Here is a 25,473-nt window from a genome sequence, read left to right as displayed (position 1 = left end):
GTTAGTTGAGAATGCTACCCTTACTATTAATATTGTATGTTTATACATGGCTTAATCATTTGTCTTCTCATTTTGATTAAGGTTTAACGTGTGTTTCAACAAAGCAGTGATAGGCCAGCTGTTGCTTTAAATGTGGATTAAAATCACAACTAATTGCTTCCTGCTGTTGCTATTATTTATTATTATTAGAAATAAACATAGCTATAAGTGGAAGTACAGTTACTGTCATTTATAGCAATATTCCAGTAAAACACTTAAAATAATAATAAATATAAGATTTAATACAAAATAAAGAATAGCTAATTCATTGTGATACCCATTGTGATACAGCATTGGGTCTGTTAGTATAGAAAAACCTACAGTATAGGTTATAGGAGAAAAGCATCAGAATTTTAGACCAAAATTGGTTCAAGGATACACATTTCTGTGGTACAGGTATGGACCTGTTATGCAAAATGCACAGGACCTGAGGTTTTCTCGATAAGGTATACTTCTGTAATTTGAATCTACATATTATTATTATTATTATTATTATTAATATGTATTTATATAGTGGCAACATATTTCACAGTGCTTAAATATACTAGGAAATCATGTAAACATTAAATAAAACCAGTAGGCTGGTTTTGATTCCAATAAGGATTAATTATATCTTCATTTGGATCAAGTACAAGCTACTGTTTTATTATTACAGAGAAAATGGAAATCATTTTTTAAAATTGGATTATTTGGTTAAAATAGAGTCTATGGGAGACAGCCTTTCTGTAATTCGGACCTTTCTGGAGAACGGGTTTCGGGATATTGGATCCCATACCTGTACACCTCTATTATTGAGGTGGGATATTGTATCAGTCTTGCACAATTTATTTTTGATATAATAGGCTCTGTGTAGGAGGTATAGCTTAAGAGCCCTGTGCCTATATATTCATGTAAACATAAGGGGGCTTGACCAATGTAATTACACCTAGGTCTGCTTGCCCTGGACCAAAAATTAATATAGTTAAAAATGCCATATTTTATATACTGAACTTATTGCACCTGTGTAAAGTGTCAGCTTCTCAATAGCAGCAATGATCCAGGACTTCAAACTTGTCACAGGGGGGTCACCATCTTGGAAAGTGTCTGTGACACTCACATGCTCAGTGGGCTCTGAGCAGCTGTTGAGAAGCTAAGCTTAGGGGTCGTTGCAAATTATCCAGCAGAAAATTAGGTTAGTCTGTAATAAAAGATGATGCTTTTGGGTGGAATATTAAATTCTAATGCTAGTTGCACTGGTTTTTGTGCTGGCATGTAGTAATTATCTTTACTAATCAGCCTTAAACTGTGACATTCATATTGTAATAATGTAATATGTTTCATTAGTGCAAAGAACGTTCCCAATGACCATTGCGAATGTTAGAGACCATGCTTTTGTCTTTTTGACCCATTACAGACCTCAATGACTTCCTCACAAAGTTTGGGATAATTGGCTTTTGCGAACAATTGCAGTGTATGTAATAACATTTCACTATCACAAAGCATATTTTGTGACTAAATATTTAACGAAACTCCAGAGCATGTGTTAAAGCTAACCTTTGCTTAGCGATGTAATATTTGCCAGTAAATGATTTTACATTGTGAGCAGCGCTATATATTTGCAAAAACATTGTTTTTAACATCTCTAGCGATTTTTAATCCTCCTTATGTATACTGTAGGTCCCTAAGCTCAGTGACAGCAGCACAGAACATGTGCACTGAATCAGCAGAAAAAAAGATGGGGAGCTACTGGGGCATCTTTGGAGACAGATCTTTACTGCTAAAGGGCTGTGGTTGCCTTGGACTGGTACAGAAGCCCAAAACATAATGTGCAACATCTCTACCCTACTTCTTTAGTAAAGTTTTAGTTCTCCTTTAAGCCTAATGCCACACTGGGCTGATCTAGGCCTGCAGAAAAGTGCAGGTTCAGAATCAGCCTCAACGCTGACATTAGAGGTTTTCTTTGCCTGCACCTGGTTCAAGGCAATGGTTCCGGATGCAGGCAAAGAAGAAAGTTAAAGGTAGCATTGAAGCGGATTCTCAACTTGCACTTTTCTGCAGGTTATTATCGCATTTGGGCTGATCTCGGCCTGAAAGAAGTTTCAGGTGTTTAAAAAAATTCACATCCCAAGCTCTGTGGGCTTTAAAAATATGCTTATACAAAAATATGCATAGACTCAATTTTATTCGAATACTCCAGATTTTAAAAACATTATTTCCTTTCACTCTTTAAAGGGGTGGTTCACCTTTAAAGTAACTTTTATTATGTTATAGAACGCCAATTCTAAGCAACTTTTCAATTGATTTTAATTGTTTATTTTTTCTAGTTTTCTAGTTATTTGTCTTATTCTTCTGATTCTTTGCAGCTTTCAAATGGGCGTCGCTGTTCCCATCTAAAAAAACGAATTCTCTGAAAGGCTATAAATGTATTATTATTGTTACTTTTTATTACTGATCCTTCTATTCAGACTCTTTCCTATTCATATTTCAGTCTCTTATTCAAATAAATGCATGGTTGCTAGGGTAGTTTGGGCCCTAGTTACCAGATTGCTTAAAATGCAAATTGAAGAGCTGCTGAATTAAAAAGCTAAATAACACAAAAACCTTCAATAATAAAAAATGAAAACCAATTGCAAATTATCTCAGAGGTGAACAACCCCTTTAATAATAAAACAGTACCTTGTACTTGATCCAAACTAAGATATAATTAATCCTTATTGGAAGCAAAACCAGCCTATTCATTTACATGATTTTCCAGTTGACATGAAGGTATGAAGATCCAAATTACGGAAATATCCATTATCTGGAAAACTCCAGGTCCCAAACATTATCGATAGCAGGTCCCATACTTTCAATAGCTCCGGGAATCTGTATATTAATTTCCTTTGAGCCTGAAATAGGATGCTTAAAATATACTCCCCAGCATAACATTGTGTGCTATTGATTTCTCCATACAGGATCTGCATGATAATTAGGACTACCCTAAGCCCACCCACAAGCAGATACATCCCCTCTCAATAGGGGTGCAAACAGATACTTGTGATATTATGTTATCACAGTCCTTACATGAATATGATGTTTTATAATCCTTTATGGAATGCCAGCCACAAACACTTTTGAATCTTCTTGTCCATTTATTTTAAATAAATCCTTTTCTAGAATCCAGTACATTTCATTGGTGTTTTTACCATGTTACCTCTCATTATTGCAGGGGGCAGGTTTCCCTTCATACTATGTGAGGCAAAAGGTCACCATAAATCAACCATTCTTATAGAATATGGAGCCGCATACAAAAAATCTGCAAAACCTAATTAACCCACCAGTGCACCTATTGTGTTTCTGGGGGCACTCCTAAGAATTTGCTCCAGGCTGAAGTTCAGAAGTTGGGCATTCTTGAAAGCAAGCAATACATATTTCCTAGGGCCCTTGCATCAGGAAGGGATGGAGTCCCCCCTAAATATCCCTCCAAACCCTTGTAGGATTTAGTCAATGGGTAAACACCGTGCTGTGGATTTGTAGTGTGTCTCCTTGTTCTTCTATCTGAGTAAATATCTCTATGTAAGGTGTCTGCAACTATGCTCCTGAAACACCAGTGCTGATTTGATTTCTTAACCTGGTGGGCAGTTGTTTTGACCTCCCTGCTTTTAATGTTTTTGTTGCTTTAATGGTAAGAAATGTGATCCAGTTACAGATTTTGTGTAACGATCTCGTTATCAGAACCTTGCGCAGTGATGAGTACACTCGGTTGCACAGGACAACCCTGCGCTCTCCGGTGTTCACCGACGCCCTTTAGGGGCCCTGGGCTTTCTGCTGCGGAAAACCAACAAGGAAGTGCAGATTTAGCAAATAGTCTGAACGAGGTACCGACAAGGATTTAGAATAGGCGTAGTCAAACAGGCGAAGCCAGAGTCAAAGGCAGGCAGCTTGAGCAGGAACAGTAAATTGAAGCCTAGCTTGGGCATTAGCAAAATGGTGGATCAGGCTTTTAAAAGGAACTTCGGCTCCAAAACATTTGAATTTGGTGCTGGATAGTGACATCATGATGCCCAGCGTCGGAAGAACAAGCAAGAAGTGCGCGCCTGCGCACATGAGAACGAAGAGAGGCACGCCGGGAGGTAAGTGAAAGATTAGATCTCCCGGCGAGTCTTAAATTTTGTTTTTGAGAGTAAGTTTGGTGATTCAGTTGATACTTTAGTTGATACTGGTCTGTTTTCTTTTTCTTTTTACTTTTTTGAGATTGTCTTAGGGTTCAACTTCAGTAAAGATTAGTTATGCAGATTTTTTTATAATAGAAATAAAAGGACTGAGTTTTTTTTTCCAGAGTTTTGTACATCACTGGAGAGGACCTAATTTAGCTGTACTGTGCATTCTAAGGAAGATCATACAAAACTGCTATATCCCTGCTCTGTGATTAATGATTCCAATAGTTCTATTTCAGAATTGGTGATACGCTTTCTACTCTTGCATAACAGCAAAATGCCTTCCACCCATGGGTAATTACTCGTTTTTAATGTAATGTGTGTATGTAAGATTAAATATATAAAATGAGTATTGACTAGACTGCTGGTTTGAAGACAAAAACAAATGCTTGAATGCAAGGGCCCTAGGAAATATGTATTGCTTGCTTTCAAGAGTGCCCAACTTCTGAACTTCAGCCTGGAGCCAAGTCTTTGTAGTTTGTAGTGTAGAAATAAATCTTTTCAGCAGTTTTCTAGAGAACCTAGAACATAGGCACAATCTGGTGGTTGAGGATAAATCTGTGCTACAATACATCTCTTCAGTACTGTTCATTCTTAGCAACTGTGCCCATTTGAAACCTTTTTTTTCACCAGAGAATAGATGTGTGGCACAAATGACAGAGAAAGGGTATTTCGTTTGCATTCATAATTATGCCATTTACCAATGACTGTTATTCCCATTTGTGTTACCTTGTGCTTTAAAGACCCTAGCATCTGGGCACTGAATTTATTGGCTAGCTTATGTATAAATAATTAATAAAACAATAGCAGTAAAAAGTTCACATTCAGTTATAGCTGGTTGGCAGAAAGTCTTTAATAATAGTATGAATGCACTTAAGATTCAGTGAAGATAGAAATGCATTTTTATTGTATTGACATAAACATCTTTTTGTAGGGCTTAACTATCTTTTAATATCTAACATGTAATCTGTCATACATTGCTTTGTGTGACTGTGTGGGGCTTCAAGGTTATGCTGCCATCTTTGCCATTTTTAAAGGGGTTCTGTCAAGGGAAAACATGTTTTTTCAAAACGGTGCTGCTCCAGCACACTTCAGCACTGAAATCCATTTTTTCAAAAGAGCAAACAGACTTTTTTCATATTTAATTTGATATCTGACATAGGGCTAGACATGTTGTTAGTTTTCCAGGTGCCCGGTAACGTGACTTATTTGTGAGTTGTATGAAACTTCAGTCACTCTTTACTGCTGCACTGCAAGTTGGAATGGTCACCCCTCCCTTCTCCCCAGCAGCCTATCATCAGAACCACTGCCGGGCAAAGTCGGCTGGGTGCCCTAGGCAACCTAGCCAACTATGTTGCCCCCTCCACAAGTGTAGGCACATGCGCGAACCAGCGCACGCTTGCATGGTGGATAGTGATCAGCTGGAATTGGTCCGAACTAGGGGGAATCCAGCAGAAGAGGTACCGTGCTTAGCATCCCTTCAACTTTGCGCCCCAGGCACGTGCCTCATTTGCCTACCCCTAGTTTCGGCCCTGATCAGAACAGTGGGAAGTTAACCAGATAACATCTCCCTAATACAAGATAATAGCTCCCTGGTGGATATAACAATCAATAGTAAAAAAAAAAAAAAAGTCCCACTGCGACTCCTTCAGTTACATTGGAGTTGGAGAAATAGCCTAACTGAAAGCAGTTCCAGCTCTTTCTGAAAGCACAAGATCAGGCAAAATGATGTGATATGGCTGGCTATACACCAATATTACAATTTAAAAATTGCATTGGCTTTAGAGCTTGTGTTAGTAAATCAGCCCTAAAACTACCTGCCATTCAATCTTTTTCAAGCAATTGCATTACTACGGGGCATGTTTAGATTTAGGCCACCTCAAATCTGGTGTAATCCCCTGAAGTCAATGGGACACAATTGTAACTGGTGTTGTGTCAGTGACATAATAAAATAGCGCTGACCCCTGAATGGTGAGTATCCCACCCCCCTGGCTGTTACACCCATCCACCTGCTCCCTAGCCACTTGCACAGCAATAAATAGGAGAGCGAATGAGGACGCGCGATCTCTAACAACCCAAGAGGAAGCAGGACCTGCAGTACAGGCCTGGCACAATGTGGTCTGCTTCCTCTATAGTTACTCATCTTAAAGCAAGAGCTGCAAATCAGGTCACTGTTTTAGATGTCTGGCAATGTAAGCCAACGCACCTTTCACTGGGCTGCTAATATCCAATCAATAAAGTAGCTAAAGACCTAATAAATTAAACAAATTCAATAACTTTGTGGTAAAATTACTTATAGCCACTCAATCAGTCTGTCCTAGATGAAGCAAATTACTTTTTGTGAGCTAATTATATTGAATTTTGCTTACGCCAAGTAACTGCGTTAGTCGAGTTGTGAAATTTTGTGAATTGAGCATAATCACCTCTAATAAAAGGATATTCGATTCAATTTATAGTGCGGAAAGAAGTCTGATTGTTGTATGATGTTGCACTGTTGAAATAAATACACAAGGATACATATTTATCTATCTACGATATGAGGAAGAAGATAGACTTGGGAACAATTTTCTAACATCGATTATACTGATCTTTGTGTCTATAACACGGTTACAGATGAGAATAACTATATTGTAGCGCCACTAACAAAGCTGAGAGCAAGGCATGCCATCTAGTGGCCACAGCAAGCTACCACATCACAATACTTGAATGTCCCAGCTTTCAGAGAGTGGTAGAGATGTAAGTTGAAATTTAAGAAAGTTTCATATTGCTTTTATGTCATTTTCAATTAAACGTGACAATACAATGCATTTACCTCTCAGATGCTAATACAATAGCAATAACCAATATGCATTTCTGTACAAAACTGATATTTCCAAGGCAATATAGGTAATATTGTGCGATTTAGGAATGCTCTGAAAGGTATTCATTTTGTCCACTTTATCAAGTAAGCTTGGAGGATGGTCTACAGTCAGGGGTGTAAATACAGAGGAAGCAGACCCTGCAGTCACAGGGGGGCCCAAGAGTGTAGAGGGCCCAGTAAGGCCCTAATTACGCTAATTTGCGGGTTTTATCAAAGGCATATAGAGAGAGCCGGTACTGCACTTCTATTTGTAACCACGGAACAACCGGTATGAATTTGAATGAGCCAATCGGTAAGCTCAGTCTCGCAGTCTACATCACGCACCAACAGCCAATCAGCATACTGAGCGTCACAGGTGGAAAATGACAGGTGCTGTCACTGAGAGATACGTATATGATCGCCGCTTTCCACGCACCGTCTGTTACCGCTGAGCTAAGCGCAACAATGTATCATCTGCAGTGTGGTATCGCCAATCGGAAACATTAAAATATACCTTGTTGCCAAAAGCAAACAGATACAAATTAAGGGATAGAGGAATATGTGACATAGCGAATCGTCACTTAATGTCCATATTAGTCTGTGCGGTCTGGCAACACAGTCTGAATGAGCCCAAAATCATATATATAGAAATAGAATAAGAACATATTCATGTCTAAATAGAATCAGTGTGAAAAAACGCATGAGGATCATGACAGCTACCTGACCAGATATTGGGAGAATGATTAATCACCAAAGTACACTTTGGATTCTCCCAGTAAGTAAAATATGATATTAACATATCAGTTGATTATGACTGAGGCACCAAATCATAGTGGCAACATAGCCAGTGTAAAGAGTTATTAGGTAACATGGCCAATATGACCCTAAAGTTAATAAATAGACCCTGAATTATAGGGTAACGGTTCCCAAAACTGCTAAATAAATATATTCATTGTGATGCTCTCATTAAGACCATTGGGGCTTAATGCATTCATCAGAAATATCCACTCGCTCTCTCTAGATAAAAGAGCTGTTTCAAGGTCTCCACCTCTTATGCCCAGAGACACTCTCGAAAGGCCCATTGCTTTCAAACCAAAACTTGAGTGATTATGGGCTTCAAAAAAATGTCGGCTTACCGGTGGTACTGATGGGCGAATTTATTCGCCAGGCGCGAATTCGCGAATTTGGGCAATTCGCCGCCAGCAAATAAATCGGCGAAACGCAAGTGAAAATTCGCATCAAAAACGGGCGCCGGCGAATTTTTCGGCGAAGCGAAACGGCGCAAATTCGCCCATCACTAAACGGTGGTAGTTTTTTATGGGCTTTTATTAGATCCAATGCATTGTCGATACTAAGGATATGCTCCATCAGTCTCTTTTTGAAAGCTCTATTGGTTTTACCAATGTATATTTTATTGCAAGGACAAGTCAACATATAGATGATATTGTTAGTGTTACATGTGAAATTATGAGTGATCTTATGGCTTTTACCAAATCTATCAACCACAGGGTTCTGATTATGCATGTATCTGCAAATCTTGTATTTGTCTATATGTATCTGCAAACTTTACATTTGCCACATGTGGAAGTCCCATTCATAATTATCTTCGATTGTTTGGCAAAATGGCTCTTTACCAGCCGGTCCCTAAGATTCGGTGCCCGTCTACAGCAGCTCAACGGTCGGGGTCCCACTATTGTTGAGAGGACCAGATCTGTATGTAGAATATGCCAGTGTTTTTTCAAGCCATTGTTTACAGAAAGTACCTATAAATCTAATAGGTTGACTATTGTTCTGTGGGTTACGTTTGCGTGACTCCAATAAAGTGTCCCTAGGTGTCCTAACTGCTTGAATATCCTCTATGTATTAGGCGTTCCGTTAGTTCACTTGCCCTCTTCCGAAAGAGACCAAAGTCAGAGCAATTACGGCGTAGCCTCAGAAATTCGCCCACCGGGATTCCTCTTTTTGTATCTCTCAGTGACAGCACCTGTCATTTTCCACCTGTGACGCTCAGTATGCTGATTGGCTGTTGGTGCGTGATGTAGACTGCGAGACTGAGCTTACCGATTGGCTCATTCAAATTCATACCAGTTGTTCCGTGGTTACAAATAGAAGTGCAGTACCGGCTCTCTCTATATGCCTTTGATAAAGCCTGCAAATTAGCGGGTGAAACACGTGTCAGGCGCATTTTTAGCTTTTGGTTAGGTAGGCGTCTGATAGGGACAACGATTCTATAGCTGGGGTGATCGGATCGGGAGGGGACTTTGGAGGGTGAAGGGGTTGGTTCATCGGACGATCCGTGGGCTAGATAATTTGATACTAGTACCTTAATACACTTGGTTTCTAAAAGAACCGAATATAATTGAGGTCTTGATACCTTAATCCCTCAGTTCGACCGTACACCAGAAGGTAGGGATCCTGAAGTGGGTGAAGGGGTGGCCTGATGGGGGTTATCATTTGGTGTACTTTATAGACATACAGAGTGATCAATGTGCCAAATGATCACTACTATTTATTGATTCTCTCCAACCAACCGTCACTCCCAAGAGACTTTACCCCTCCTACCCCTTGTTATTTAGTCTATCGGCCTCCTATCGAACCTCTATTTTAAAGTCGCTGTCTAGACATAGGTTTTAACGCTTTATTAAAAGTTAAGTTTTAAGAATCACTTCACTGGAGTCTTGCAACACATGGATGGGAAGGTGCAATTAGATGGGCCATCTCTTCTTTCTCTTTTTTTGCATTACTAATCATTATTTGACCCTGCGTGCCATCCTTTGCGTCAGATGGACGGTGCTCCCCAATCTCTAACTTGTTAATATTTTCAGTTATTACAGTTTTACTAATGAAGGTAAATTGCCCTTTAAGCTGTGTCTAACTTCTCCAAAGGGACCTGTTATCTTATATTGTTACAATTACTTATTTGCTTATCTTGAAATTGTTACAAAAGTATCTTATCTGCAGCTGTAGCTGTTCTGGGCTCTCTGCCAAAAGCCAATTACGTTAGAAACGTTGACAGCTCAACCCACAGGGACTGCGGGTTGAGCTGTCAAAAGAGGGACTTTCCCTCTAAAAACGGGACAGTTGGGAGGTATGATCTAGTTATGCCACTGTCAACAGTGAAGTGTTTCCATTGTACTGCCAATATCACGCCACCCCTAGTTGTGGTAACAAAGGCAGAGGAAACCGTTATCTATTGTTTTCTTAAAAAAATTGTCTGCTGTAATTAGAGTTAGATAAAGTCCATCCGGTTTTAGCACCTCAGCACCTTAGCTCCACGTGCAAACCAGATGCTACTAAGATTGCCACTTTGTCTCTTATGGGCCCTTTACATTTATTTCTTTTATCAGCCAGTACCCTCAGTATGCTTTAAAGATATTGGATGCACCAGTGAAGCCTACAGAAATGTGCATGAATATCAGCCCCCCCCTATATGCTCATAATGCTTTGCTGCTGGCTAAAGGCTGAGACATATATGAGTGACCTTGAAGAATGAATTGTGCCATATCAATGAACTACAACACACAGACTCCTAACATCAAATGGGTGATTCACATTTCAGTTAACTTTTAGTATGTTATAGAATGGCCAATTCTAAGCACCTTTTCCATTGGTTTTCATTATTTATTTTTTATAGGTATTTGCCTTTTTCTTCTGACTCTTTCCAGCTTTCAAATGGGGGTCACTGACCCATCGTAAAGCAAGTGCTCTGTAAAGCTAAACATTTATTGTTATTGCTACTTTTTATTACTCCTGTTTCTATTCAGGCCTCCCCTATTCATATTCCAGTCTTTTATTCATATCAATGCAATGGTTGCAAGGGTAATTTGGATCCTAGCAACCACTTTGCTGAAAACAGGAGAGCAGCTGAATAAAAAGCTAAATAACGCAAGAACCATAAATAATAAGAAATCAAAACCAATTGCACTCTCTACCTCATACTAAAAGTTAATTTAAATTTGAACCACCCCCTTTAATAAACCTTGGCTTTACTTTGTCCAAAATTTATATGAAGAATGTTCCTACCCAATACATAATGTCAAAATGTACAAAAAGAGCTCAAGGGTTGGGGGAATCTTAAAATAATTTTTAGGCCACTGTTAAACATTCTGTTTTCCTTACTGATCCGTAGTAAAATACATGAAAAAAATTTATATAATAATGCTGTACCTTATGAATAGGGATTGTTATCACATATTCAGTAACTGTCTTAGTAAAGATTCATTAATATAGATGTATAATGCATACGTGTGCGCAGCATGAACATCAGATATTCAAATGTAGTGAAAGCTTTTCTGTGGAACTTACAGGTCTTCCGCAATTATAAATACAGGTACGGAGTCCGATATCTGAATAAGGGATATTGCCATCATTTGGATCACTATGTTTTAAAGGTGCAAAAAAACTCCCATACATAAAAAACATCAATATGATCTATGGTACTTTAACCAACACCAAGTGGGTTATTTACTTAACTTCGAATGCAAAATATATAAAATCTGACTTTAAAAAAAAAAAGATTCGGAATTTATTAAACCCTGAGGATGGAAAAGTCAGAATCTGAAAATCCAGCATCTCAGACCTGTCGAGGTTGCATATAAGTCAATGGGAGAAGTCCCAATGATTTTTTGATGTGCGCTGGGTTTTTGGCAAAACCCTGAAGTTTTCTGAGTTTTCAGGCAAAATTCTAAAAAAATTGTGAAAATTTAATTTTTCACGATTGTTTCCCGTAAACTACATTTTTGGGAAAGTGTATAAATAAATAAGCCCAAAAAACCCGTGCAGATTTGGTCGGAGTTTTTTTCAGAAAATATTGAGATAGATTCGGACTTTGATAAATAACCCCCATAGTATTCAGGAGAGCCCTCACCCAAGAATATATAAGGATATAACAATCATCCTTTCAACGGCAGAGGATGTTTTTCTCAATAGACATTTAGATTCTGCAAAATAATATTCTATGTATTACAACATATTTTTAAGTTGAAGCAACATGACACTGTATCACGAATGCCCTTCCTAGTGTTTTGCTAATATTTGCAATATAGTATTTAAATGCAAGAAGCTGCCTGAAACGCTGATGTTCATGAAGGGCCTCTATAAAAAAAGTGGAATGAGATCTGAACTCTGTTTTGAAAGCGCCTCTTCCTCACTCTCTCACTCGTTCCTTGTAAAGTGACCTTTTTAAATGGAGGGAAGTGGGCCTAGATGACAGTCATGATAAATGCGGTCATGATCACTCAATAAAATAAGGCCCAGTGCATTTGAGGATAAATCAGTGGAATGTACAGCTCCACCTGTCTGTCTCCATCATTCATTTCCACTGTCGCTTTCACATTGCCTGATGGATCACAGTTGCTGTAAAATTAGACAGCCTTTAATCTCATTTCATCCTGATTAGCTTCTCTTTACCCTTTCTCTCTAACTCACTGACTGACACGCTAGAAACTCATATACTGTGCTGTGTTTCAGGATGGATTAAAAAACTTCTCTTTAACACCTTAGACACTAGCCCAGCACTACTACACACTCATCTTTTGCTGAAAATCATTTAAAAGGCATGCTAAGTGGGCCCAACCAACCATTTATCTGTTTCTAAGGCGCCTTGTCAGGAAGAAAGGGATATTTTCTTATGAAATACAAGCAGATCAACCTGTCCTGACACCCATATCATTAGTTAGCTCTAAAGAGGCAGTCTAGAGATGATGTTTTTTTTTTATTTATGCAGTGTAAACTGATATTCTACAGCCCAAACATACTTACACTCACATGATGCCTTTTTGTACATGATGACATCTTTTCTCCTTGTCATTTTCCTTTAGTTCCATAATATGAAACTAGAATCCAGCATAACAAATATGTATGTTACTATAGAGCTCATTTTTAAAGCATTGCTGTTATGTAAAGACTAGATTGTAAGCTCTTTGGCATAAGACATTATTTTTTTGCATTCACATTCAGCTGCTGCTGCTGCTGCTGTTTGGTGATCACTGTCAGAGATGCAGAACATGATGATAAGCTGCTCCCGAGCCTGGTCATTTGTTTCTAAAAGCCTGGATGTCGAACAGAACAGAACACAACTTCCTGCTTTTCATCTCTCTAACTCTGAGTTAGTCAGCAACTTCCGTGAGTTTGCAATTGATCCTCAGCATGCAGGTCAGATTTAAAAGCAAACAGTTATGACCCATGTGGCCCCCCTCAAGTCACTGATTGGTTACTGCCTGGTAAGAGAGCTGCAAAGCAGGAAGTAGTTCTCTGGCTATTATGTTACACATCCAGTCACTCCAGTCTTTATACATTACATTTTTTGCTAACTAACGATAAATCAATTTACCCAGTTTTTATTTTTATACTGAACAATTCCTTTAAGTTAAGTTTTAAAGGTTTTATAATGTCCTATTCTTAGTACTTTTTCAGCTGGTCTTCAATTTTCATAGTTATAGCTGAATTATTTGCCTTCCTCTTCTTCCACTTTCCTATTTATAAATGGCAGGAAATAAAAGAATTGCTGTGTGAGGCTACAGTTACAGTTTTTTTATTACCTGTCTTTCTATTTAGTCCCTTTCCCATTCATATTGCATTATCTCATTGAAACCACGACTTGGGTGCTGGGGTAAATGGGATACTTGCACCCAGAGAACTATTGAATAAAAAAAGTTAAATCATTAAAAAAAATAATAATAAAGACCAACTGCAAAATTGTTATATTAAAAGAAAACTACCCATGCATTCTTTTGTTTTACTGTACTCACAATGCAAGTATGACAATTCTTAAATTTGCATTGAACCAAGGACTACAATTTTTAGCTTGTTTCAATAAACTGTAAGGCAGTGCACGCATGAGCAGCTCTTTGTTGCCCATACATTGGCTTTGTTACAGAAAAACAACAATGTCAGGGAGACAAAAGAAAGAATATGTATGTACAGTATGTCTTCATATGGTGAAGGAGACATAAGTAACAATGTATGAATCTACTGTTTTGGAATTTGCTTGAATCCCAGTGAAAGGTTTGACCGAATACCAAACCCAATCTATAGCCTAATTTACATATGCAAATAAGGGTCAGGAGGGGTGAAAGAGAAGCACGTGCTGTGTGTGGTTACAATTTCTGTTACTTCCTTGTTTGTGTGATCAAAAGTCATGTGATTTTAAGGATTCAGATTCGGTTCAGCCAGGTGCTTATATTGAGCAGAATCCTGCTGAAAAAGACCAAATCCCAAACCTAATCCTGGATTCAATTCATCTCTATACACAAGCAACTAGGGATGCACCGAATCCAGAATTCTGCCAGGATTCTGCCTTTTTCAGCAGGATTCTTCTGCCCGGCCGAACCAAATCCGAATCCTAATTTGCATATGCAGATTAGGGGCGGGGAGGGAAATCTCGTGACTTTTTGTCACAAAACAAGGAAGGAAGAAATGTTTTCTCCTTCACACTGTCACGGTCGGCACCCAACACCAGAACAAACACCAGGCACCCTGGTCTCGGCTCGTACTTCACCAGTAGTGTGACCGCCTTTGGGCCTCGGGAGGAGCCCTCGGCTTACTTGTATGCCACCTGGATTTAAACGAGAGGTGCAAGATAAGAGTTCTGGATAGGCAGAGGGGCACGACTGTAGAGCAAAGTCTTTAGACAGAAGGTCGTAGTACAAAGCGTTAGAGTAGTCAGATCAGGCCTGGTCGAGGCAGGCAGAGAATAACGTAGTCAGGCAGGCAAGGGTCAAACCAGGAAGTCAATCAGAGGGTTAAGCAGAATCGGTGTCAGATATCAGGCAAGGGGTCAGGATACAGAAAGCAGAATCGTCAAGAACAGGCAGGGGGGGTCACAACAGGTAATCAAACAGGTTTTCAGGATTAAAAATAGCAACAGCTAAGCACCAGGAACAAATCCTATCATGGGCACTGAAAAATACAACCTGGCACTTTAAATAGATTTGAACACGCCAGCGCGCATGCGGCAATAAATACCACAGAGGCGCGCCGCACACACCCTTAGTTACCAGGCGCAGGAAGAAGAAGACAGACGTGGGGCAGGCCTGCCGTCCCCCCACTAGACCACCAGGGTAAGCCGTTACACACACACCCTAATTTGCATATGCAAATTTGTTTTGCAAAGGATTCGAGGGTTCAGCCGAATCCAAAATAGTGGATTTGGTGCATCCTTACAAGCAATTGTTATTAGTGGACCATTTTGGGACCATTGTGTATATAATATATATTATTAAGAATAGGACATTATTACAGTTGTCCCCAGGTTCCTTGACCCCTGACAAGGGGGGGGGGGACTGGTTTGCTGTGCCCCAAACATCATAGAGTGTAAAACATAAAGAGAACTAAAAATAAAGTATAGAGAAACTGTAAATAAACCACCAAGAACAAAAAAGAAAAAAATATAACTTTTTTTTGGGCAGATTCCATACAAATTGTTATCCTATTATGAGGGTTTGTGTATTAGTGGCTTTGCCTCCCCCCACCCCCAGTGATTTTCCCCTTCCATCTCAAAACTTGTTCAGTCTGCTCATGCATTTCACAATGCTAAAGAGGCATGAAATTCATATTCATAAGTACAAAACCACAGGTTGAGTGCTTGTGTACTGGTCACGGAAATTCAAGGTAACTACCAATATCCTGATGTTTTTATGTCAATGTTTGATACAAACAAGTTCCAGTGAGTCATATGGCATGAGTGACATCACTAAGCACCATTTATAACTGATGACATCACAAGGCACAGTTTATAAGAATATATATTACTAGATATTTATGCATGATTCTGCCAGCCATTCCATTTGCTTTGAATACATATGTGCAACGTAAGAAGTGACCCCAGATGGAAGGTGGCTTGTGTGCTGCCCTCAAAAAGTGTTAAAAACAATCCACCTCTTTAGCAGCTCGCAACAGCCTCGCTGACTGATAACATACTTTTTTGAGAAATGGAGAATGGAGTACCTGCATGAGAGTTTTATGAATCCTCCCAGTTCCCTGCCAAGTTTAGAAAGCCTGTAGCATCAAAATGATAAAAATGACCATTAAACATTCCATATTGCACTGCTGCATTTGCAGGAGGGAGATAGTAAATCATGTGAAATGAGAGATACATAACGGGAAAAAAATCCACATGTGAGTTCAGCTCTTTTTTTATTTGGCAGAAGTTTATAGAGAAAGAGCTGGCCCTGTGTCATATTGATTTCCCACTGCACTGGGTTTCTCCCTGCTCTGTTGATCCGTGCCTGGCAATAAATTCCATGCCTCAGCATGCACATTGCTTCCCTCTTTGTCCTCACCTAGATTTAAGGTGTCCATTTGATGAGATGAGCAAGGACATCGTTTTCTGACTCCAGCCCACTCTGAGTGATGAGATCTGTGCATTTGTATGTTCTAATGGGTGTGACATAGCATCTATGGTGATACAACTCCTAAAGCAATCCTAATAAATTCAATAACATAGGATTCTACAGAAGTGAGTGGGATCACTATAAATAAAATTGCTTTGAACACCTTAAAGGAGAAGGAAATCTACCAAAGCAGTTTATTGCCAATATATTAACCACAATAGTGCAAGCTATAACACTATATTTATTCTGCAGAATACTTTACCATACCTGAGTACACAGCTATAGAAGCTCTCTGTTTGTTTAGGATAGAAGCTGCCGTATTAGCTTGTTGTGACATAACTTCCTGCCTGAGTTTCTCCCTAATCACACTACAGTAGGGAGTGGAGGGGGAGAAGGGAGGGAGAGAGGAGCAAACTGAGCATGCTCAAGCCCTAGCCCTGGAGGTTGATGCTGAAAACAGGAAGTCTGATACAGAAGCCCATGTGTACACAATAGAAGGAAAGTATTGTGGTGTTTCTTTTGACAGACAGAAGACTCTCAGTAAACCCTCAATTACTGGTGTATTTATATAGACCTTTCTTAATTTTAGCCTTTCCTACTCCTTTAAAGGGCATGTAAAGGCATAAAAATAAAATCCAATTTTTACTTTCTTTAATGAAAAAGAAACCGATCTCCAATATACTTTAATTAAAAAATGTGTACCGTTTTTATAAGAAACCTGACTGTATGCAGTGAAATTCCCCCTTCATTTACTGCTGTGAATAGGAATTGTCAGACGGTCCCTAACTGCTGAGCAGGGAAACAATCATACTTATGAACAGTAGGGGGAGCCCCCGCCTTACTTTCCAGCCATGCAGAACTCAAGCAGCTTTGTTTATGACCATCCCTAAGCAGCCCAGACCACATTGAGCATGTGCACAGTCTTAGTCTTGCAAAGATGTTTAACAAAGTTATAAGATGGTGACCCCTTGTAGCCAACTTTGAAAGCATAAATTATTTGTTTGATTAGGCTTGTGGTGCAGTAAGTTCATGTTTATATTAAGTATACATAATACAGCATTTCTAGCCTTATTCTATTTTACACTTTACATGCCCTTTAAGCCAAATGCATATTATTCGTTTGGATGATGTTAACATTGCACAGGAAAATTCTGTGGTGTTATAGCAATAGTCTGTGTCAGACTGTTCCAGAAGTGGAAAATATCACTGAATAACATTAAACCAGTACAGAAGGGGCAAACGTCACTTTGAGCAAACACTGTGCCCCCAGCAGATCTAACTGCAAATGTGTGTGTGAAATGTGTGGAGTGAAATGTTTAGAACATTGTGACTGTTTGTGCTAATCACAAACTAATAAGCGTATAGCACTATCAAATTTTTGATAATTATTTTTCTTGAATCTGACTTTATTTAAGAAAGTTCTTACCAAGGAAATTGAAGGAGAAATAAACCCTAGAAATGAATTTGGATAGAAATGCCAGATTTTATATACTACGCTTAATTCACCAGCCTAAAGTTTTAGCATGTCTATAGCAGTATTGATCCAGGCTTTCAAAGTTGTCTCAAATGCTCACCATCTTGGACGTTGTTAGGAGTGTCTGTGACACTCACATGCTCAGTGTTCTCTGGGCAGCTGTTGAGAGGCTAAGCTTAGGGCTTGTTGCATAACATCACACAGACAATGAGGTTTGCCTGTCATATAAACTACTACTACAGAGCTGATTATTACATTCTGATTCTAATTGTGCTGCTTTCTGAGCTGTCGTAATGAGAAAGTAAATTAATTACTAACCAGCCAGCTTTATATTCTCTATATAGAGTGGGTCCCTAAGCTCAGTAAGTAACAGCAGCACAGAGCATGTGCAGTGAATCAGCAGAAAAGAAGATGGGGAGCTACTGGGGCATCTTTGGAGTTACAGATCTTCCTTGCTAAAGGACATAATGTCCAGCATTTCTAGCTACTTCTTTGGTTAAGTTTTAGTTCTCATTTAAAGAGTAAACTGCAAAAATGCGCAGAATAGCAATTTAACATACATTTTTCATTGGGTATTTAGTTCCCCTTTGATTACAATTTTAATGTTAGGGCTACTGAATTGTAGTACTGGGGTCCCATGTTCAAGGAGATTGTTAGCTCCATTAGGGCAGGAACTAATGTGAATAATGTACAGGTATGGGACCTGTTATCCAGAATGCTCGGAACCTGGAATTATCTGGATGATGGATCTTTATGTAATTCTGACCTTCATACCTTATGTCTACTATAAAATCAAGTAAAGGTTAATTTACATTTAAAGGATTAGTTATATCTTAGCTTGGATCAAGCACAAGGTACTGTTTTATTAATACAGAATAAAAGGAAATCAGTTTTAAAAATTTGGATTATTTAGATAAAAATCTATGGGAGACTGCATTTCTGTTATTCTGAGCTTTCTGGATAATGAAAAAATTAATTGTTAGTTCAAGTAAAAAATGACCAAAGCAAAGAAAGTACCCACGTGTGATGGCATTCTTAGTACCCACTTACCAATAACTGTCTCTAGGTTTGTCAGTGTACATCTTGATTAACTTTTGAGTACATGGTAAATATATGTTTATAGCGCGTCTTTCTTCTGAAGTGAATTCACATAAAGTTTTTCTGTTTTACAGTTATGCCATACAACAGTGCCCACCATTGTGTGGTGGAAGTAGAGAACTTCCTATTCCTATTAGGAGGAGAAGATCAGTGGAACCCTAATGGTGAGGACTCTATACATTTGTAGTCTACAGCTAGCTTCAAATATCATATATTCATTTATGATATTGTATGTCTGAGTGTGTGTTTTTAATATAACATATAAAAGTCCTTTTTCAGAATGTTTAATCTTTGATCTTGCCACAACTTGTGACATTGCACAAATCAGAGAAGAACCTTGACAGTACCTTTAATCCAGCACTGTAGATTCTATGGCATTCGACACGTAAGGTGGTTGAAAGTACATTTTTTTACATAGAAGTGTATGCAACAGATTTGATTCAATTAAAATGTTTAAGTTCCTTTTTTATTCTAAACTTCAACTGATCAAAAAAACAGCTCTTAGAGGTACATTTATCAAAGGTCGAGTTTTTTCTAATAAATTCGAATATAATCAAAATTCGATTGGGGGGTTATTTAATAAAAAATCGAATATCTAAAACACACAAGTTTTACCGACTCGAAAACTCAAATCAAATTTGACTTAACTCGATTCGAGTTTTTTCTCCCAAACAGTAACATGTCCAAATAGGTCCCTGGACCTCTCCTATTTGCCTTATACATGAACTCGGCAGGTTTAAGAAGCGAATAGTCGAATTTGAACTTTTAAAGGGCCAGCGTTTGATAAATCTTGAAATCCATTTTAAAATTCAAATAGAGTTTGGATAATTTGAGAGTCTTGACCATAAAAAAAATGTGAAAATTCGAATTTTCAATTCGACCCATAATAAATCTGCCCTTTGGTGTTGGCACATATATATTGTATATGCTTGTAATAAAATATAGTATTTTGTGCTGCCACACATTAACAACGATTAATTTGGCAATTAATGTGACAAAGGAAGCAAGCAGGAAAGTTTACTCTCAAGCCAGAGCTCGTAAAAGTCTATCAATGAGCCATGCTTATTATTTTAATTTTTGCTTTAAAAACCTTCCTTAATTCGATATTGACTATAAAGTTATGCTGGCTTCCTTTTTGCTAGACCCCTTGCTAACACAGATTGTAACTGCTCAACCATAATGTTTTATGTAAACAGGATATACAAGTTAGTCTGGGAACTCAAGTAATGTTCAGCTCTAGTATTTCAGTTGTCCTAATTTGGCCTTGATTCATGTTTATGGCCAAATTGTGCCATTACATGCAGTTATATGTAACTTAGGCTTTTACTTAAAACAGACACATCCTAATGAATGTTTTTGTATACCCGTGTTGTGGTGCAATCCATGATATCCATCATGAGAAAAACAGTCCAACATTTGTTCTGACATTGCAAACATTTTTTTTATCTTTGGCAGGAAAACATAGTACAAACTTTGTAAGTCGTTATGATCCAAGGTTCAACAGCTGGGTACAACTCCCACCTATGCAGGAAAGGTAATGTACAACCTGTCATCTTTTAATATCTGTACATTTTTATTCTTGTGCTCTTACAAAATGCACCTACTATATGAAAGGTAGAGTGCAGGATCACAGCAAGTTGTCACCAGTTGGCCAATTATAATAAGGTCAGACAGAATAATCTTTCTTTAAAGGAGGACCCCAAGGCTGCCCATTTAAACGCTGTACTGACCCGGACTTTAGTTTGATGTATGTCTAAGGTGGCAGTCAACTATGTGTCAGCCAGATAGAAATACTCAGCCCAGACTGGGCTCTGTATTTAGGGAGCATAACATATTCCTGTTTAGCTTTATGGGTGCTTATCAAGTGATCTACAGCTCCTTCATTTCACAAGATAAAGTCTCAAAGCCTTTTCTATAATGAATGTGTGCCATATTTTCCTCTGACTTCAAAAAGTTTGGGGCCACTTAATGGCTGTATGTGCTATATATTTTGGTTAAGGGTAATGATGCTATCCGAAAAGTATTTACTGACTATATGAAATGTGTTTTCACCGACCTTAGCAACTTTTTACTATTTGAAATTGCAGCTTTGAGAAAGCCTAAGTAGAAAAGTAAATTAAAAAAACTAACAAAAAAAATACATTTTCTGAGGTTGATTAGATAATGCAAAGATTCCAAAAATGTAGAGTCATATATACTGCGGAATCTGTAAACTTTCAAGGCAAAACCACTTGCACAGAACTTGTACTCTGCCCAGGATAAAAAAAAAAAAAAAAAAAAGATAATTGATGGAAATTCTGATGATGGGGTTCTTTTAGTGAATTGGAATCAATGACCTTTGAAGGACCATCAGGATAGCGAATGCCAAGATAATTTATTATTGTTAAATGATCAGCAACATCTTTCACGTTGTCTTGTGGACTTACAAATCCTGTTTGAGGTACTCATTAGTGTAAAGCAGATGAAAGTTGTATATTGTAGACCATGGAAAGATAAACTCAGGGTCTTCAGCTCTTGGTAAAGTACAGATCCCACCATTGCGACACAAGCTCAGATTATATTTTATATTGAAAGCTGTAGGAAAAAATGATCTACATCAGGATCTTGTAATGACACAAATGAAACTTGAGGATATGGCCACACTGGGCTGCCGATAAACACAAGATAAGAATCAGCCGTTAATAGTGATGGGCGAATCTGTCCTGTTTTGCCTCATCGAGAAATGTGTGAAACGCCTAAAAAGTTCACGAAATAGAGAAAAATTTGCGAAATGCATAGAAGTCAATTGCCATCAAAATTATTTTGACACGAGCGACAAATTTTATACGTGCGACTCTTTAGTCCAAATGCATTAAAGTCAACGGGCGTCCAAATAATTTTATACGTGCAACAATTTTTACATTTGCGACTCTTTTGTCCAAATAATTTTGACGTGCCACAATTTTGACAAGCGACAATTTTTTTTTGTCGCAGCAAATTTTCCCACGTCGAATTTTCACGCCAGTTTCATGAAAACATTTGCCAACGGTGGAATCTGGAAATTCTCTGCAAATCCATGGTGAATGAATTCGCCCTTCACTAGCCCTTACCCTTGAATCCATGCTCTTCTGTATCAGCACCCAGAGCCACTTTGTCAGCCTGGGTGCAGGCACCTAGCGAATGTTGGACCTGAAATGCACAAGTATGCTTTTGGGGCAGACGAGGCTCTGGGTGCAGAGACAGAAGAGAGCTAATTCAAGCATAGAGGCTGATACTTGGAGCTGATACTTAGAGCTGGTACTGCATTTATCCACAGACCATAACCACTGAGGTTATCAGGCCCTATGATCTTAACAGCTTTCTAATAAGTCTGCAACCGGAGCCAATGCATTGGCCTGGGTGCATGCAAACAGCTGACTTCAGCATGGATTTTCGAAAACCATTCTGGTGCCAGGTGTGCCTGCACCCAGGCCAATGCAGTGGCTCCAGTTGCAGGTTTATCAGAATCCACCACACATGGCATTACCCTAAACAAAAATATATTGGCTGTCCATCTTTCTGATAACTGACCCTGTTGCACGGACATGGAGAACACGCACACTGATTATTCTAGAAATTCTCTCTTTTCCAGGAGAGCAAGTTTTTATGCTTGCCGTCTAGAAAAGCATCTCTATGTCATTGGTGGAAGGAATGAAACAGGCTACTTGTCAAGTGTGGAGTGCTACAACTTAGAGACCAATGAATGGCAATACGTGTCCTCTTTACCACAGCCCTTAGCAGCACATGCTGGAGCAGTGCACAATGGAAAAATCTATATTTCTGGTATGTACCTTACATTAGGATTTGCAAACAAACATATTGGGATTTGTGAGACTTAAAGGGGAATTCAACCCCCGCCCCACTGTGATAAGTCTCCACTGGCCCTCCTCCCTGCCTCCCTCCTGCTAATTGTTACCCCAGAATTGTGTCCCCTGTAGTGTTACTGACCGTACATGCAGAGTGAGCGGCGTATCGGCACACACACAGTTGAAGCAGTTTTCCGGTTCATCACAACTGCACATGCTCCAGAAATGACGGAAATTGCCGAAGCGCCGGAAAACCCGAAGACTACCAAAGCGCCGGAAAATGTCGTCTGTGAGCTCCGCTGCGCTCACTATGCATTTGCAGTCAGTAATACTACAGGGGACACAATTCTGGGGTAACACTTAGCAGGGGGGAGGCAGGGAGGAGGGCCAGCGGAGGGGGGGCCAATGGGGTCACAGTGGGGGTTGATTTCTCCTTTAATGGAGAAGTAAACCCTAAAAATGAATAGGGCTAAAAATGCCATGTTTTATATAATTGACTTATTGCACCAGCCTAAAGTTTCAGCTTGTCAATAGCAGCAATGATCCAGGACTTCAAACTTGTTACAGGGGGTCACCATCTTGGAAAGTGTCTGTGACACTCAGATGCTCAGTGGGCTCTGAGCAGCGGTTGAGAAGCCTAGGGGTCATCGCAAATTTACAAGCAGAAAATGAGGTTGGCCTCTAATATAAGCTGATGCTACAGGACTGATTATTAGATTCTGATGCTAGTTGCATTGGTTTCTGTGCTGCCATATACAAATTATCTGTATTAATTACTAATCTGCCTTATATTGTGACATTTATATTCTATGTGTACTGTATATTGTGAGTGGGTTCCTAAGCTCAGTAAGTGACAGCAGCACAGAGCATGTGCAGTGAATGAGCAGAAAAGAAGATGGGGAGCTACTGGGGCATTATCAGAAGTAACGTTCTTCCCTGCTGCGGTTGCCTTGGGCTGATACAGAAGCCCAAAAAATTATGTACAACATTTCTAGCCTACTTCTTTAGTTAGGCTTTAGTTCTCCTTTAATAGTATAGTACATATATTTCTGCCCACTTTTTTCACAATTACATTGGACATCTAGCGTAAATGCCGGGCACAGTTACAGGAGCAAAATCCAGCTCCATTTGATATGTCAAGTTTCAGGCTGTGGTAGTTTTATATTTGCACCAGACATGCAGAAAAGTTATCAAGACCTTAAGAACTACTTTATGCCGTAAGCCCATAAAGCATGGGATGTGTTGCCTACCTAGAAAAAAATTGTCTTCAGCACTGTACTAACAGATGGCTCTCTCTGCTATCCTTGTGATTCAGGAACTGTAACATTAGCACTTCTAATCAGTGGAGGAGTTGTATTACTCTACTTTGTAATGTTGCCGCTCCATTACTTTTAAATCTATCTATTGTATAATAATTACTACACTTGAACTTGTTCCAGGTCCTCTCACATCTGAGTTAGCGCACGAGCAATGTATAGTATGCTGGAATTACTTTTTCTGTAATAAGGCAACAAAATCTACATACGTGGGCACAATTGATACTTCCCTGTATCATGGGCATACAGGCCCTTCTGTGCTTATTAAACTCCTCTCATTGTGTGTTATTATGTAGAGACACAGCTGTGAAATGTATAACACAATAACACACTTTATCACAGCGAGTCCTATTTATAAAATTGAAGTTTGTGTAATTTTAGAGTCTTTTTTCTACTTTGAATAAACTCACATTTAAAAAATAAACTTGAATGTTTGGTCTAATCTGAATTTTAAAAAACTTGATTGAATAAAATCATGGGGAAAAACTGGAATACCTTCAATTTGTGATTTTACAAGCCTAAAAAAAATAGTAGAGAAAATCAAATTGAATTTTTTTTTTACCTTCGACAACTCCCATTGGCTTTTACATGAACTCGGCGACTTTTAGATGCTGGATTTTTAAATTCAGGTTTTTCAAGTTTTTGGTGCTTAATAAATCTCTTAAATTCAAATTTTTAACTCTAATTCGAATTTACCAAAATTTGAATCACACCAAAATTTAGAACAAATCACCCCCATGACTCTAGCTTATATTATAATAACAAAATGAGCCTCTATGTGTATTCTTGTGTCATGCATTTTTTTTCCACTTCAAATATACAAGTATAGGACCTGTTATCCACAATGTACCTGAGGTTTTCCTGGCTCTTTCTGTAATTTGGATCACCCTACCTACATCCAATAAAAAATCATTTAACCATCTAGGGGGTTATTTATTAAAGGCCAAATGCCAAACACAAAAAAATTTGAGTTTTTTTTTTTTTACTATAAAATCCAAATTTTTTGTGGAAAAAAAACTACAAAAATCCGGCATCTCAGACCTACCGCGGTTGTATATGTCAATGGGAGAGGTCCCTATTCTATTTGGAAGTTTCTGTGGTCTGCACTGGAATTAGCCAGAAAATCTGACTATTTTGGACTTTTCGGGCAAAAGTTCAAAGCCTGAAAAAATCTAGCGGGGGGGAAAAAAACATGTTTTTTTTATTTAAATAATAAATAAGGTCAAATCGTGGATTCTAGTTTTCTTTCTAGGATTCTTACTTTTTATATATTAAAATACGCAGAAAAAAATTGGATTTTGATACATAAGGCCCCTAAATAATGGATTAATTTAGTTATATCTCACTTTTCTTACTTTTCATTGTAATGATGAAAA

General features: G+C 38.6%; 1 protein-coding gene across 1 annotated transcript in view; it reads left to right on the top strand.

Moving 5' to 3' along the window:
• Positions 1 to 25,473, top strand: part of klhl14.S (kelch like family member 14 S homeolog) — a 67,392-nt gene that overhangs the window by 32,359 nt on the left and 9,560 nt on the right. The window contains exons 4-6 of the mRNA XM_018223688.2: positions 19,032 to 19,121; positions 20,413 to 20,491; positions 22,568 to 22,758. Coding sequence (XP_018079177.1) covers positions 19,032 to 19,121; positions 20,413 to 20,491; positions 22,568 to 22,758 — 360 coding nt within the window. The remainder of the gene's footprint in view (positions 1 to 19,031; positions 19,122 to 20,412; positions 20,492 to 22,567; positions 22,759 to 25,473) is intronic.

This window comes from Xenopus laevis, chromosome 6S (genome assembly GCF_017654675.1).
Source record: "Xenopus laevis strain J_2021 chromosome 6S, Xenopus_laevis_v10.1, whole genome shotgun sequence".
NCBI lineage: Eukaryota > Metazoa > Chordata > Amphibia > Anura > Pipidae > Xenopus > Xenopus laevis.
The sequence above is the reverse complement of the archived record's forward strand: the minus strand, read 5'-3'. Positions and strand labels throughout refer to the sequence as shown.